Below are 17,676 nucleotides of genomic sequence, written 5' to 3'. Positions count from 1 at the left end.
CTCTCAGTGCAGCTGCAGCACCCCATCCCTGGTCTCAGTATTTGGTAGACTCTAGTAACTGACTCCACTCCTCCTCTGGTCCTCCTCCATACCCTGCACTTTCTGCTTCCCAGCACTGTCCCCAAAGGGGGTGCATGGTGATGTTAGGGAGGGTGTGGGATTCTTGACATCTGATGTAATGGGGGTGGGGTGCTCTAGTCTTACAGATACAACCGGCCCTTTGAGGGCAACCATAATGCTGATAAGGCCCACGATGAAATGAAGTTCGACACCCCTGACATAGAGGATCAGTCCACCGCTACAGCATGGGGGAGTACTATGTGCTAGGGAAGTGGAGGATCAGGCAAGTAAAAGAAGTAAAGTTACTTTAGCTCTCCCCAACACTAAACAAGTGATTAACCCCCTTTTTGAAGGACATTTGTCAAGTCATCGAATGTATCGAGAATTTTTGTTCAAGTGTTCATTTGTATGAACATTCATTTAACCACTTCCAGTCCGGACACTTTCCCCCCCTTCCAGTCCGGACACTTTCCCCCCCTTCCAGTCCGGACACTTTCCCCCCCTTCCATTCCGGACACTTTCCCCCCCTTCCAGTCCGGACACTTTCACCTCCTTCCAGTCCGGACACTTTCACCCCCTTCCAGTCCGGACACTCCCCCCCCCCCCCTCCAGTCCGGACACTTTCCCCCCCTTCCAGTCCGGACACTTTCCCCCCCTTCCAGTCCGGACACTTTCCCCCCCTTCCAGTCCGGACACTTTCACCCCCTTCCAGTCCGGACACTTTCACCCCTTCTTATCTCGGCCAATTTTCAGCTTTCAGCGCTATCACACTTTGAATGACAATTGCGCGGTCATGCAACACTGTACCCATATGAATTTGTTAGCATTTTTTTGAGACAGATAAAGCTTTATTTTAGTGGTATTTATTCACCACTGGGATTTTTATTTTTTTTTGCTATATAAATGAAAAAGTCCAAACATTTTGAAAAAACAGTGTTTTTCTTATAAAATTTTGCAAATAAATAATCTTTCTTCAGAAATCTTGGCCACAATGTATCTAGCTATCTTTTTAGTACAAAAAATAAACCAAATTAGTTTATAACCAAAAATTATCATTTTCAAAGCATTTTTATTTTATTATTTATGGGGTTTTTTTTTACACATATCGTAACCCTAGCAGTACAGTGTCACTATGGTGACACTGTACTACTTGTGGGGGTGATGAAGATTTTTTTTTTTACACTAATTTCTTTTACACCCATAAAGGCTGTAAAAACAATCATTTCACCTCTCTGGTGGCATTCCTGCAGCCATTGAGAAGTACTGTGAGAGCTGTGATTGGTCACAGCTTGTCACATGGTACAAGGCTGTTGTGAATAGCCCTGTACCATGTGACCTCTGTGATCATTCACAGATTTCACACGTAGTAAGCAATGATGTCAGGAAGTGACATCTTGCTTGCTACTATTCATGTGATCACTGATTGGCCAATCAGGGATCACATGAATCAGGACTTCACACAGAGGTCCCGTACACAGAGGTTCTGGACACAGCGGGCACCGTATTGCAGTGCCTCGCGGTCCCAGGGAGCACGCACAGGCAGTGAATGAAGGGGCCTGTTTAGAAATGGCAACCCGCTTCAGCATTGCTCCCATCCGGGAGAGGTTCCGGACACAGCGGGCACCGAATCGCGGTACCGTGCGGTCCCAGGGAGCACGCACAGGCAGTTAATGAGGGGGGCCGTTTAAAAACGGCGACCCATTTAGGCATTGCTCCCATCGGGGAGAGGTTCCAGACAAAGCGGGTATAGGATTGCGGAGCCGCGCGGTCCCAGGGAGCGCGCACATGAAGTGAATGCGGGGCCGTTTAGAAACGGCACCCCCGCTTCGGCACTGCTGCCATCCGGCCGTTTATGTACATGGCCTGGACGGGAAGTGGTTAAAAATCTACTGGTGTATAGCCAGCTTTAGTATGCAGTGCCTGCATTGTCCTGGAAGTAGAGAATCATACTCGGGACCGTCTTCAGAAACATAAAACTCACAACTCATCCCATTCCCGCTTCCTCTGGGAAATTTTTGATTTTGCCTTCTCAGCCTTTTCTATGACTTTGCGGATTCTTTCCACTTGACCTTCGGACCTCTTCCACGCCCACTGCGACATCTGTTGCTGGCCCCGCTTCCGGGCCCCAAAACCGGGCTCTGCTATTGCACCCGCCGTCACAATACTTCTGGCCCCGAGATCGGACTCTGCTATGACATAAAACACAAAATAACCAGGATTAGAAATCGTCTCATGAGCAAAGGTGGGGTGGGGGGTGGTAGTATTACATGATGTACAATGCCATCCCAGGTGCCTGTGGCAGTGAGACCTTGTAAGGGAGATCCAATATATAAACCCGAAGAGTTTTTAGCATGCACGCCAAGCAGCGGCCATGTAGGCCCATGTGTATGCTCAGCACTGGTATAGGCATGAAAGGCCAATATAAACTGAAGAGCAGGGGCGGACTGACTATTCGGGCACTCTGGCACTGTCCGAGGGCCCGGGGTCAGTAGGGGGCCCCATGAAATGCCCCTGGTACCTTTTTATAGGCTGAGTGTGCTTTGAGTGTGGGCAAGAACACAGGGGCCCCATGATCCCCTATTGCCCAGGGACCCCATGAGTTGTCACTCCGCCCCTGCTGAAAAGTGACATGGACAGATTGCTGAGCGGTCTTCACCTTTATTTCCCATTTACCTGCAACCCAGCCTGGTACTTTTGATTTCCCATGTATGACCCGGCTTCCCCTTGACCCATGTTTGGATCCTTGTCTGCCTGTTGTGACCTTGGCCTGTGTTTTGTACTCTTCAGATTTTGTAGCATGTTGCCCGACTGTTAATTGACCTCGGCCTATATCCTGACGCTGCCTCCGACTTATGTTTCTGTATCTTGCTTCCTGGCTCTTGCTGAACCCAGCCCCATCCTGAAGATGTCCTTGCCTTCTGATTCGGTCCCTCGCTTGCCTGGCTGTTGCTGAACCCAGCCTGTATCCTGAAGATGTCCTTGCTTTCCGATTCGGTCCCTCATTTGCCTGGCTGTTGCTGAACCCAACCTGTATCCTGAAGATGTCCTTGCCGTCCGATACGGTCCCTCGCTTGCCTGGCTCTTGCTGAACCCAGCCGGTATCCTGAAGATGTCCTTGCCTTCCGATTCGGTCCCTAGCTTGCCTGGCTCTTGCTGAACCCAGCCTGTATCCTGAAGATGTCCTTGCCTTCCGATTCGGTCCCTAGCTTGCCTGGCTCTTGCTGAACCCAGCCTGTATCCTGAAGATGTCCTTGCCTTCCGATTCGGTCCCTCGCTTGCCTGGCTCTTGCTGAACACAGCCTGTATCCTGAAGATGTCCTTGCCTTCCGATTCGGTCCCTCGCTTGCCTGGCTCTTGCTGAACCCAGCCTGTATCCTGAAGATGTCCTTGCCTTCCGATTCGGTCCCTCATTTGCCTGGCTCTTGCTGAACCCAGCCTGTATCCTGAAGATGTCCTTGCCTTCCGATTCGGTCCCTCGCTTGCCTGGCTCTTGCTGAACACAGCCTGTATCCTGAAGATGTCCTTGCCTTCCGATTCGGTCCCTCGCTTGCCTGGCTCTTGCTGAACCCAGCCTGTATCCTGAAGATGTCCTTGCCTTCCGATTCGGTCCCTCATTTGCCTGGCTGTTGCTGAACCCAGCCTGTATCCTGAAGATGTCCTTGCCTTCTGATTCGGTCCCTCATTTGCCTGGCTGTTGCTGAACCCAACCTGTATCCTGAAGATGTCCTTGCCGTCCGATTCGGTCCCTAGCTTGCCTGGCTCTTGCTGAACCCAGCCTGTATCCTGAAGATGTCCTTGCCTTCCGATTCGATCCCTCATTTGCCTGGCTGTTGCTGAACCCAGCCTGTATCCTGACGATGTCCTTGCCTTCCGATTCGGTCCCTCGCTTGCCTGGCTGTTGCTGAACCCAGCCTGTATCCTGAAGATGTCCTTGCCGTCCGATTCGGTCCCTAGCTTGCCTGGCTCTTGCTGAACCCAGCCTGTATCCTGAAGATGTCCTTGCCTTTCGATTCGGTCCCTCGCTTGCCTGGCTGTTGCTGAACCCAGCCTGTATCCTGAAGATGTCCTTGCCTTCCGATTCGGTCCCTCATTTGCCTGGCTGTTGCTGAACCCAGCCTGTATCCTGAAGATGTCCTTGCCTTCCGATTCTGTCCCTCGCTTGCCTGGCTGTTGCTGAACCCAGCCTGTATCCTGAAGATGTCCTTGCCTTCTGATTCGGTCCCTCGTTTGCCTGGCTGTTGCTGAACCCAGCCTTGATCCTGAAGATGTCCTTGCTTTCCGATTCGGTCCCTCGCTTGCCTGGCTGTTGCTGAACCCAGCCTGTATCCTGAAGATGTCCTTGCCGTCCGATTCGGACCCTCGCTTGCCTGGCTCTTGCTGAACCCAGCCTGTATCCTGAAGATGTCCTTGCCTTCCGATTCGGTCCCTCGCTTGCCTGGCTCTTGCTGAACCCAGCCTGTATCCTGAAGATGTCCTTGCCTTCCGATTCGGTCCCTCATTTGCCTGGCTGTTGCTGAACCCAGCCTGTATCCTGAAGATGTCCTTGCCTTTCGATTCGGTCCCTCGCTTGCCTGGCTGTTGCTGAACCCAGCCTGTATCCTGAAGATGTCCTTGCCTTCTGATTCGGTCCCTCATTTGCCTGGCTGTTGCTGAACCCAGCCTGTATCCTGAAGATGTCCTTGCCTTCCGATTCGGTCCATCGCTTGCCTGGCTGTTGATTAGACGCGTGCAGTTAATTTAGTTCCGAATAAAAATTCGGACAAAATTTTCATTATTGGGAAATTCGAATGGATCCGCGTTACAATAGTAAGAAATTTAAATGAATCCAAAATAACGAAAGGAAATTTCTTCTGAATTCTAATTGATTTAAAAAATAAATTTGAATTAGAAATATACACATATTGCTGGCTGCTGCCGACTCCCTTCAAAGACTGCGAGCATTAATGTTAGAATATAGCCACAGGGGCATTTGCTTTGGGCGGCATTTTTCAGGGGGGTGGCGGCGCTGCCCCCCGGAAGAAAGGCCACTGGTTCTCCTTGGCAGCAGAGCGAAGTGAAGGGAGCGCCGTCCCCCGGACAAAAGGCCGCTGGTTCTCCTGGGCAGAAGAGTGAAGTGAAGGGAGCGCCGTCCCCCGGAAGAACGGCCGCTGGTTCTCCTGGGCAGCAGAGCAAAGTGAAGGGAGCGCCGCCCCCCGAAGGATGGCCGCTGGTTCTCCTGGGCAGAAGAGCGAAGTGAAGGGAGCTGAGCCCCCTGGAAGAATGGCCGCTGGTTCTCCTGGGCAGAAGAGCGAAGTGAAGGGAGCTGCGCCCCCTGGAAGAATGGCCGCTGGTTCTCCTGGGCAGAAGAGCGAAGTGAAGGGAGCTGCGCCCCCTGGAAGAATGGCCACTGGTTCTCCTGGGCAGCAGAGCAAAGTGAAGGAAGCACCGTCCCCCGGACCAAAGGCTGCTGGTTCTCCTGGGCAGCAGAGCAAAGTGAAGGGAGCACCATCCATCGGAAGAACGGCCAATGGTTCTCCTGGGCAGCAGAGCGAAGTGAAGGGAGCGCCACCCCCTGGAAGAAAGGCCGCTGGTTCTCCTGGACAGCAGAGCAAAGTGAAGGGAATGCCGCCCCCCGGAAGAACGGCGACTGGTTCTCCTGGGCGGCGGAGCAGAGTGAGGGGAGAACGGCTGCTAGTTCTCATGGGCAGCAAACTGGAGTAGCCGTGATATATATATATATTGAAATATATTGAACATGGCCAACATTTTAGTATTTCAATTATATGTCAATATATTTGGGAAGACCATTTTTAAAATATATTTAAAATATAATTTTCTTCCATATGGGTAGGCTTTACATGTAGGCAGGAGATGAACATGTGAATTACGGTACATGGTTGTTAGCTCACCGTAAGGCTGTCCAGTGTGCACAGAAAAAGAACAACGCAAACAAATGCACCACCACAGCTAATGTGTCCGATATGAACATTTCCCGATGAGCTCTCACCTGAGTCCCGGTTCTCTTTAGACATTTCCTCTTTCTGAAAGATGTCGTATCGGGTTGGCCTCCTTTTCAGTATCATCCCCTTCGCCTTGTAGTCTTTCTCTGGGAGAGACAGGAGTCTGTATGTGGATACTTGGTGTTCAGTGCTGATGGCACGCACCGTCACCGCGTCAAACTCCACCTTATCCCGGAACCTGGCATACAGCAGGAGACATTCAGTGGAAGAAAGTCACAAGTGTACCTGCACCTTTGGTAGCCCCCTGCCCAATGTTATACTCCCCCATCCCCAAACCAGTGAGATATCTTTCACTAGATCACATGGCCGCTTGTCAAATTATTCCCTCTAATGAGCCGTCCTTCTAGTGCCATAGTTTTGACCTATGACTGTGCTTTACCGTTCCTCTCACCTGATAAGCATCTACCAGTCTACGAGACTCAGACTCCCTATGTGCCTGTACAGTGCCTTGAAAAAATATTCCTACCCCTTGAAATATTCCATATGCTGTCATGTTACAACCAAAAACGTCAATGTATTTTATTGGGATTTGATGTGATAGATAGACCGACACAAAGTGGCCCATAATTGTGAAGTGGAAGGGAAAACGATAAATGGTTTTCATCATTTTTTACAAATAAACATGTGAAAAGTATGGAGTGCATTTGTATTCAGCCCCCTTTACTCTGATACCCCTAACTAAAATCTAGTGGAACCAATTGCCTAATTCACCTAATTAGTAAATAGAGTTCACCCATGTGTGTCATGTGATCTCAGTATAAATACAGCTGTTCTGTGAAGCCCTCAGAGGTTTGTTAGAGAACATTAGTGAAAAAACAGCATCATGAAGGCCAAGGAACACACCAGATGGATCAGGGATAAAGTTGTGGAGAAGTGTAAAGCAGGGTTAGGTTATAGAAAAGTCTCCCAAGCTTTGACCATCTCATGGAGCACTGTGTTCAATCCATCATCCGAAAATGGAAAGAGTACGGCACAACTGCCAACCTACCAAGACATGGCCCTCCACCTAAACCGACAGGCCGGGCAAGGAGAGCATTCATCAGAGAAGCAGCCAAGAGCCCCATGGGAACTATGGAGGAGCTGCAGAGATCCACAGCTCAGGTGGGAGAATCTGTCCACAGGACAACTATTAGTCGTGCACTCCACAAATCTGGCCTATATGGAAGAGTGGCGAGAAGAAAGCCATTGTTGGAAGAAATCCATAAGAAGTCCCGTTTGCAGTCTGTGAGAAGCCATGTGGGGGACACAGCAAACATGGAAGAAGGGGCTCTGATCAGAGGAGACCAAAATTGAACTTTTTGGCCTAAAAGCATAACGCTATGTGTGGGAGGAAAACTAACACTGCACATCACCCTGAACACACCATCCCTACTGTGAAACATGGTTGTGGCAGCATCATGTGGTGGGGATGCTTTTCTTCAGCAGGGAAAGAGAAGCTGGTCAGAGTTGATGGGAAGATGGATGGAGCCAAATACAGGGCAATCTTAGCAGAAACCCTGTTATAGTCTGCAAAAGACGTGAGACCGGGGCGGAGGTTCCCCTTCCAGCAGGACAACGACCCGAAACATTCAGCCAGAGCTCAAATGGAATGGTTCAGATCAAAGCATCTTCATGTGTTAGAATGGCCCAGTCACAGTCCAGACCAAAATCCAATGGAGAATCTGTGGCAAGACTTGAAAATTGCTGTTCCCAGATGCTCTCCATCCAATCTGACAGAGCTTGAGTGATTCTGCAAAGAAGAATGGGCAGAAATGTCCCTCTCTAGATGTGCAAAGAGACATCCCCAAACAGACTTGCAGCTGGAATTGCAGCCAAAGGGAGTCCTACAAAGTATTGACTCCGGGGGGGCTGAATACAAATGCCACCACACTTTTCACAGATTTATAATTTTCCTTCCACTTCACAATTATGTGCCACTTTGTGTTGGTCTATCACATATAAACCCCAATAAAATGCATTTACATTTTTGGTTGTAACATGACAAAATGTGGAAAATGTCAAGGGGTATGAATACTTTAAAGGCACTGTATTAATATTTTATTTCTAGTCATCCTATAAAGCAGCGGTTCTCAACCTGGGGGTCGCGACCCCTTTGGGGGTCGAACGACCATTTCCCAGGGGTCGCCTAAGACCATCGGAAAACACATATTTCCGATGGTCTTAGGAACCGAGACACCGCTGCTCTGTCTCGCGATCTGTGGGCGGGATGATATGCTGCCCCTGTAACCTGGCCACACCTCCGGGATCACTCAACAGCTCCGCCTCCTCGCCGCTGATTGGCCACCGGAACTGTAGCTCAGGAGAGGCACACAGGCGGCCAATCACCGGCGAGGAGGTGGAGCTTGGAGAGGAGGAGCCGAGCGGCAGAGCGCGCAGATCGAAGAAGATCGAGGGAGCTGCAGGACCGAGTGAAGAGGAGAGAGGCCAGAGAAGGAAGACAGCTGACAGGTAAGTGCAAATTTTGCTTCTGCAGGCTGTAGATGGGAGAGGGAGAGAGCGAGCCCAGGCTGGAGCAGGGGTCAGCAAGGTAAGTATCATTGGTGTCAGTGGGAGGAATAGTGCCCCATCATTTGTGTCACTAATACCAACGATGGGGCACTATTCCTCCCCCCACTGACACCAACGATGGGGCACTATTCCTCCCCCCACTGACACCAACGATGGGGCACTATTCCTCCCCCCACTGACACCAACGATGGGGCACTATTCCTCCCACTGACACCAACGATGGGGCACTATTCCTCCCACTGACACCAACGATGGGGCACTATTCCTCCCACTGACACCAATGATGGGGCACTATTCCTCCCCCCACTGACACCAACGATGGGGCACTATTCCTCCCCCCACTGACACCAACGATGGGGCACTATTCCTCCCCCCACTGACACCAACGATGGGGCACTATTCCTCCCCCCACTGACACCAACGATGGGGCACTATTCCTCCCCCCACTGACACCAATGATAGGCACTATTCCTCCCCCCACTGACACCAACGATGCGGCACTATTCCTCCCACTGGCACCAATGATAGACACTATTCCTCCCCCCACTGACACCAATGATAGGCACTATTCCTCCCCCCACTGACACCAACGATAGGCACTATTCCTCCCCCCACTGACACCAACGATGGGGCACTATTCCTCTCCCCACTGACACCAACGATGGGGCACTATTCCTCCCCCCACTAACACCAACGATGGGGCACTATTCCTCCCCCCACTGACACCAACGATGGGGCACTATTCCTCCCCCCACTGACACCAACGATGGGGCACTATTCCTCCCACTGACACCAATGATGGGACACTATTCCTCCCACTGACACCAATGATGGAGCACTATTCCCCCCACTGACACCAATGATGGGGCACTATTCCTCCCACTGACACCAATGATGGGGCACTATTCCTCCCACTGATACCAATGATGGGGCACTATTCCTCCCACTGACACCAACGATGGGGCACTATTCCTCCCACTGATACCAACGATGGGACACTATTCCTCCCACTGACATCAGTGATGGGGCGCTAGTCCTCCCACTGATACCAATGATGGGGCACTATTCCTCCCACTGATACCAATGATGGGGCACTATTCCTCCCACTGACACCAATGGCGGGACACTATTCCTCCCACTGATACCAACGATGGGACACTATTCCTCCCACTGACATCAGTGATGGGGCACTATTCCTCCCACTGATACCAACGATGGGACACTATTCCTCCCACTGATACCAATGATGGGGCGCTATTCCTCCCACTGATACCAATGATGGGGCACTATTCCTCCCACTGATACCAATGATGGGGCACTATTCCTCCCACTGATACCAATGATGGGGCACTATTCCTCCCACTGCAAAATTACAGTTCTGAAGTAGCAACGAAAATAATTTTATGGTTGGGGGTCACCACAGCATGAGGAACTGTATTAAGGGGTCGCGGCGTTAGAAAGGTTGAGAACCACTGCTATAAAGCTTGTGTTTGGGTGCATGGAACCATAGAGTCCTCATCCCCCAAAGGACCTTACATCTTATGTCCTTACCATACACATATGGGTACATTAGGTGGAATTTGAGAAGAAATTATTAAACATACCAGTAAGTTTTGGATTGTAAGAGGAAAATTAAGCACCTGTAGGGGTTGCCTGAAAAAAATGTTCCAGGGTTTGGAACATAAGCCTCAATTGGCCCTCCACTACTGCCTCTCAGGAACCAAACCCATTGAATATCTTTGATGATGTTAGTCGGGTTCCTCCCGATACTCAGGTTCATGTCTCAATAAGCTGCTGTCATGTCTTCGGATGAGGTGGAACGGGTGTTAATCTCTAGGAGATACCTTCTCCAACGGTTTTGTTACTCCTGTTATATTCTATTCCTATGTTGCTGTGGTACTAGGAGTGCTTTTAGGAGGTTTTTTTTTAGGTTGCTATGCTTAACTGTGTACTTGCAAGCCCCAGTATGCCTTATAGCCTCTGTTTTGTAACTGTTACACTGAAAATTAATAAAAAAGTTGCAAATAAAAAATAAAATGAAGTATCTAGAAATGACGTCACCGCGCTCCCAGAATCCTCCTCGCATTCCGACGCGTTGCGTCACGGTAACACGTGACTTCCTCATTGAACCCTGAGGAAGTCACGTGTTACCGTGACGCAACGCGAGGAGGATTCTGGGAGCGCGGTGACGTCATTTCCGGCGTGGCGGCCATACTTGAAATCCCTGTATCTAAATACCCATGCAGGAGATTCATAGCATGGGGTATTGAAGGCTTGTGAGGAGACGAATTTAAATGTGAGTGGCCAATTTTATTATATATCTATTTTGGAAGAATAAACAGGATTACACTATGTGAGTCTTTTGTTTATATATGATCCGAGGAGGAGACTGCTGATAGAGTGTAAGAGGCGGGGGAGGTCCTGGTGAATCATCAGAGTGGTGTCCTGTTTTAAAGCGAGCTGACCCTGTGGGGTCTTGGCAAGGAGGTGAGGGGCCATCACGGCTAATGTTTGGATTCACACAGTGTGGACACGTGTGACACATGCATGAAGATTGAAAGTTCCTTATGTTGCATTTGGACACTTTAATTTTTCCTTATGGACTTATTATTTTTTACAATATATGTTTGCAGTGATTTTGATTGTCACTAATTGCACTTTATTCCCATTTGGGAGTACACGGGTTGCACATTTTTTGTATATGCACATTTTGCACATAGGTTTAGTACCTTGTGGTATTATTTAGAGCACTGTTACACTTTAAACAGTCAGTTTGCATTTTATATTTATTTAGTAAGTTTAGGGATAGCGCTGCACTTTATATTTATATGTATTCACTCATTTTGGTAAGGAGCTTTGTGTCAGCAGCTTGGTGAATAGGGCCCCATTCTTAGCGCAGGAAGTTCTTCCGTTTAGATTCACAATCTCTGGTGTTCTCATTTCCAAGGCCACAAATCAAAAACTACCTGGGAGACCCTGAAAACCAGAGTAGGGACTACTCTGGTTATCAGGCTTCTTGTACATAGTTTCTTATGGCAACACCTTCCCACTTCTCTTTATGACCAGAGACGCACTTCCTAGAAGAGTACCTTCCTTCATAATGAACAAAGCCCTCATTTTCTAGTGGAGCACCATCTGTTATATCTCTTCATTACCAAAGCCCTCAGAGGACCACCTTCTCCCATGGCCCTCAGCTACAATGCAAACACCTTCACTCTCCTCATTTTCCAGAGAAGTACCTTACCTCATCTCTCCTCATGTCCAGTGCCCCCACTTCCTAGAGAAGCAACTTTCCTTATCTCCCTTCATAACCATTGCATTTAGATCCCAGAGGAGCACCTTCCTTTAACTCTTTTCATGACTAGGACCCTTGATTTCCAAGGGAGCAGCTTCCCCAATCTCTCATGGTCATGATCCTCACTTCCTAGTGTAACACCTTCCCTTATCTCTCCTCATGACCAGGGCCATCACTTCCTAGGGCAATACCTTTCCTTGTCTCTCACAATGGTCATGGCCCTCAGTTCCCAGGGGGGCACCTTCCATCTTTCCTCATGACCATGGCACTCAGTTCCCAAGGAAATACCTCTTCTTGCTTCATTCATTATCAGGATGCTCATTTCCAAGGGAAGTACCTTTCCTTGTTTCTCTTCATGGCCAGCGCCTTCTTTTTCCCAAAAGGAGTACCATTCCTTATCTCTTCTCATGAGCATGACTCTCATTTCCTAAGGTGGCACCTTCCCATGAATATCCTTATGGCCAGGGCAGTCACTTCCCAGGGGAGTACCCTCCCTTGTCTATCCTCATGACCAGAGCCCTCACGTCCCAGGGGAGTACCCTACCTTGTCTATCCTCAAGACCAGAGCCCTCACTTCCAAGGGGAGTACCCTCCCTTGTCTATCCTCATGACCAGGGCCCTACATTCCCAGGGGAGTACCCTCCCTTGTCTATCCTCATGACCAGAGCTGTCACTTCCCAGGGGAGTACCGTCCCTTGTCTATTCTCATGACCAGAGCCCTCACTTCCCAGGGGAGTACCGTCCCTTGTCTATCCTCATGACCAGAGCTGGTCACTTCCCAGGGGAGTACCGTCCCTTGTCTATCCTCATGACCAGAGCCCTCACTTCCCAGAGGAGTACCCTCCCTTGTCTATCCTCCTGGCCAGGGCCCTCATTTCTTCTTGTAACCACAGTGCTTCCCAAGACAACACATTGCCTCATCTCTCCTCATAACCACTGCCACTTATTCCCAGGGGATTACCTCCCTGCCTACCTGCCTCACTCCCACATCCCCTCTCTCTCCCATAGTGCACCCTCACTTCTTGTTCATGTACAGTCTCTTTTATGGTGACCATAATAATTTGAGGCTTTCACATTAAATGCCAGAAAACTTGAATTTTATTTATCGTTCTCATCTGCTGTCCATTATTCTGCAACAAGATTCAGCAGGCTCTTGCTTTGCTGTCACCATGAGTTCTCACATAATGCCCAGAATGTACCTCATGCTGACATGGTGCCCCCCAGCTTCCTCTCCTAAATGATAGGACATTTTACTAGAAGAAGGGCCTACATAATACTAGGGATAGGTATTGACCCATGAGAAAAAACTGCTCACTTGGTCCCCTCCAAGGCACTCAACCCTTCTACCTCCTGAATGGCCACCACATGCAGCACTCTCCCCCCAGGCCCATCCATCACTAATGTCATGTAAAACAAAATCTATAAAAGTCTTTAGAAAACATCTGCCTTTGCAGAGCAAGAGCAGGTTAAAGTGTTACTAAACCCAGGACCCGGTATTCACTATATCCGCTCTCCCCGGACCCCGCATTCACTATATCTGCTCTCCCCGGACCCCGCATTCACTATATCCGGTCTCCCCGTACCCCGCATTCACTATATCCGCTCTCCCCGGACCCTGCATTCACTATATCCGCTCTCCCCGGACCCTGCATTCACTATATCCGCTCTCCCCGGACAACGCATTCACTATATCCGCTCTCCCCGGACCCTGCATTCACTATATCCGGTCTCCCCGGACAACGCATTCACTATATCCGCTCTCCCCGGACCCCGCATTCACTATATCCGCTCTCCCCGGACCCCGCATTCACTATATCCGCTCTCCCCGGACAACGCATTCACTATATCCGCTCTCCCCGGACCCCGCATTCACTATATCCGGTCTCCCCGGACCCTGCATTCACTATATCCAGTCTCCCCAGACCCTGCATTCACTATATTCGCTCTCCCCGGACCCTGCATTCCCTATATCTGGTCTCCCCGGACCCTGCATTTACTATATCCGCTCTCCCCAAACGCTGCATTCACTATATGTGATCTCCCTGGACCCTGCATTCACTATATTCGCTCTCCCCGGACCCTGCATTCACTATATTCGCTCTCCCCGGACCCTGCATTCACTATATTCGCTCTCCCCGGACCCCGCATTCACTATATCCGCTCTCCCCGCACCCCGCATTCACTATATCCGGTCTCCCCGGACCCCGCATTCACTATATCTGGTCTCCCCGGACCCCGCATTCACTATATCCGGTCTCCCCGGACCCCGCATTCACTATATCCGCTCTCCCCGGACCCTGCATTCCCTATATCCGCTCTCCCCGGACCCCGCATTCACTATATCCGTCTCCCCGGACCCTGCATTCACTATATCCGCTCTCCCCGGACCCCGCATTCACTATATCTGGTCTCCCCGGACCCTGCATTCACTATATCCGCTCTCCCCGGACCCCGCATTCACTATATCCGTCTCCCCGGACCCCGCATTCACTATATCCGGTCTCCCCGGACCCTGCATTCACTATATCCGGTCTCCCCGGACCCTGCATTCACTATATCCGCTCTCCCCGGACCCCGCATTCACTATATCTGGTCTCCCCGGACCCTGCATCCACTATATCTGGTTTCCTACAGTACACACAACATGGAAATACAATTATTTTTGTTAATATAAACTGCTAAATCCCTTTTCTCATCAGCAGTATATGGCAGTCTTGTGACTTCTATCAGTGTCCAGCTGAGCACTGGTTACAGCTTGTAGGAGGAGTTTTCATTCTCCCCTATAAGGCTGCAGGACCCCTGACCTCTGTCTGGAGAGTGCTGATTGGCCCTGTGCTGATCACATGCACTCTCCGAAGAAAAAAAAAACACTCTAGAAATACACACTGAACTGAGCATGTGCAGCTTGCCCCAAAGGCTCTGGATGGATTGGGGACAGTAGAATGGGAGGATCAGAGAAGACAGGATCAAACAGCCTTTTTACACAATGCAGAGGATTAACCCCTTAGGTCCCACAGTGAGTATAACAAGCACGCTTTCCTGCATCTACAGACTGATTGTACTGTTGGGGTTTAGTAACACTAAACAATATCCTTTTTTAAAAAAAAATGATCCATACACATCCACACAGGTGATGATGCTGGTTCATTGTCCAGAAAAGCACCGGTTAAAGCTTGTAAGAGGAGTTTTCATTCTGCTCTGACTGTCCTATGAGGCTGCATAACCCCTGACCCTCTGTCTAGACAGCATTGATTGGCCCTGTGCTGATCACATGTATCCCCCCCCAAAAAAAAACCCTCTTGCAATACACACTAAACTGAGCATGTGCAGAGTGATTCCTAGAGCTCTGGCTATCAGCAGATGGATTATGGACAATAGGGGAAAGGGAGGATCAGAGAAGACAGGATCAAACAGCTTATTTACACGATGCAGAGGATTAACCTCTTAGGTTCCACAGGGAGTATAACAAGCATGCTTTACTTACTGGGCTTGCAGTTTCTTTAGTCCAATGTTGTGCTTCTCTTGCTCCCATGCTAGCTCCTTTAGTGCGGTGCGCACGCTTTCTGACTTTTGCCGCTCCATCTCTTCGCGGATTCTGTGATCCATCTCAAACTCCTAAAAAAATTAGAAACGTGGATTGTGCATCCATTCAGGAAGCGAAATGTCTGCCCCATCTCAATAACGCATCGAGAAATGGTTAGCACTTCCACCTGGCAGTACTCGGGTCGTCGGTTCAAATCCCAACCACAGCACCACCTGCCTGGAGTTTGCATGTTCTCCCTGTGCCTGCATGGGTTTCCTCAGGGTACTCCGGTTTCCTCCCACACTCCAAAGACATGCTGGGAGGTTAACTAGATCCAGTCTAAATTGGCCCTAGTATGTGTATGTATGAATGTGAGTTACAGACCTTAGACTGTACACCCCTTGAGGGTTAGGGACCTTAGATTGTACGCCCCTTGAGGGTTAGGGACCTTAGATTGTACGCCCCTTGAGGGTTAGGGACCTTAGATTGTACTCCCCTTGAGGGTTAGGGACCTTAGATTGTACTCCCCTTGAGGGTTAGGGACCTTAGATTGTACGCCCCTTGAGGGTTAGGGACCTTAGATTGTACGTCCCTTGAGGGTTAGGGACCTTAGATTGTACACCCCTTGAGGGTTAGGGACCTTAGATTGTACGCCCCTTGAGGGTTAGGGACCTTAGATTGTACGCCCCTTGAGGGTTAGGGACCTTAGATTGTACGCTCCTTGGGGGCGGGGACTGATGTGAATGTACAATATATATGTAAAGCGCTGCGTACATTGATGGTGCTATATAAGTACCTGAAATAATAAAATAATAAGACTTTCTTGGTGCCTTTTATGTACATTTTCAAAGGTGTGCAACCTCTGTTTTTATTGAACTTTAAAGTAAAACCTGTGAGAATTTTAAAACTGTCACATTGCTGGCAGAGGTGACAAGCAGACACATAGAGGCGCCCACATGTATCTTCGGATACCCCATGGTTAGGGCTTCCAGAGTGCGTTCAACATGTGACGGTTTTAATTATGTTGATCTGATGACTACACAGTTACATAGTTAGTCTGGCTAAAAAAAGTCAACCATTAAAAAAAACAAAACAAGTTATAATCCTACACCCACAGCTGATCCAGAGGAAGGCAAAAACCCAGCAAAGTATGATCCAATTTGCTCCTGCAGGGGAAAAAATTCCTTCCTGATCCCCCGAGAGGCAATTGGATATTCCCGGGATCAACTTTCCCTATAAATGTTATATCCAGTTATATTCTGTGTATCCAAGAAAGAATCCAGGACTTTCCTACAGCAATCCACTGAGCTGGCCACAACCAACTCTTGAGGGAGTCTATTCCACATTCTCACTGCTCTCACTGTGAAGAACCCTTTCCGTGTTTGGAGATTACATTTCTTTTCCTCCAGACGTAAAGAGCTCCCCCTTGTCCTCTGTGATGACCTCAGGGGGAATAACTACACCGAGTTCACTATATGAACCACTGATGTATTATACATGGAGATCATATCCCCCCCCTTATGTATTATACATGGAGATCATATCCCCCCCTTATGTATTATACATGGAGATCATATCCCCCTTATGTATTATACATGGAGATCATATCCCCCCTTATGTATTATACATGGTGATCATATCCCCCCCCTTATGTATTATACATGGTGATCATATCCCCCCCCCTTATGTATTATACATGGTGATCATATCCCCCTTATGTATTATACATGGTGATCATATCCCCCTTATGTATTATACATGGAGATCATATCCCCCCTTATGTATTATACATGGAGATCATATCCCCCCTTATGTATTATACATGAAGATCATATCCCCCCTTATGTATTATACATGGAGATCATATCCCCCCCTTATGTATTATACATGGAGATCATATCCCCCCTTATGTATTATACATGGAGATCATATCCCCCCTTATGTATTACACATGGAGATCATATCCCCCCTTATGTATTATACATGGAGATCATATCCCCCCTTATGTATTATACATGGAGATCATATCCCCCCTTATGTATTATACATGGAGATCATTTCCCCCTTATGTATTATACATGGAGATCATATCCCCCCCTTATGTATTATACATGGAGATCATATCCCCCCTTATGTATTATACATGGAGATCATATCCCCCTTATGTATTATACATGGAGATCATATCCCCCCTTATGTATTATACATGGAGATCATATCCTCCCTTATGTATTATACATGGAGATCATATCCCCCCTTATGTATTATACATGGAGATCATATCCCCCTTA

At 48.9% G+C, this 17,676-nt stretch overlaps 1 protein-coding gene across 1 annotated transcript in view; it reads right to left on the bottom strand.

Annotated features, from left to right (window-relative positions):
- Positions 1-17,676, bottom strand: part of CFAP44 (cilia and flagella associated protein 44) — a 152,920-nt gene that overhangs the window by 57,722 nt on the left and 77,522 nt on the right. The window contains exons 24-26 of the mRNA XM_089654729.1: positions 15,347-15,477; positions 6,047-6,237; positions 2,042-2,249 (exon numbers count right to left, since the gene is read on the bottom strand). Of these exons, the coding sequence (XP_089510855.1) occupies positions 2,042-2,249; positions 6,047-6,237; positions 15,347-15,477 (530 nt within the window). The remainder of the gene's footprint in view (positions 1-2,041; positions 2,250-6,046; positions 6,238-15,346; positions 15,478-17,676) is intronic.

This window comes from Staurois parvus, unplaced genomic scaffold, assembly GCF_062004578.1.
Source record: "Staurois parvus isolate SC_StPar_1 unplaced genomic scaffold, SC_StPar_1.0 ptg000794l, whole genome shotgun sequence".
NCBI lineage: Eukaryota > Metazoa > Chordata > Amphibia > Anura > Ranidae > Staurois > Staurois parvus.
The sequence above is the reverse complement of the archived record's forward strand: the minus strand, read 5'-3'. Positions and strand labels throughout refer to the sequence as shown.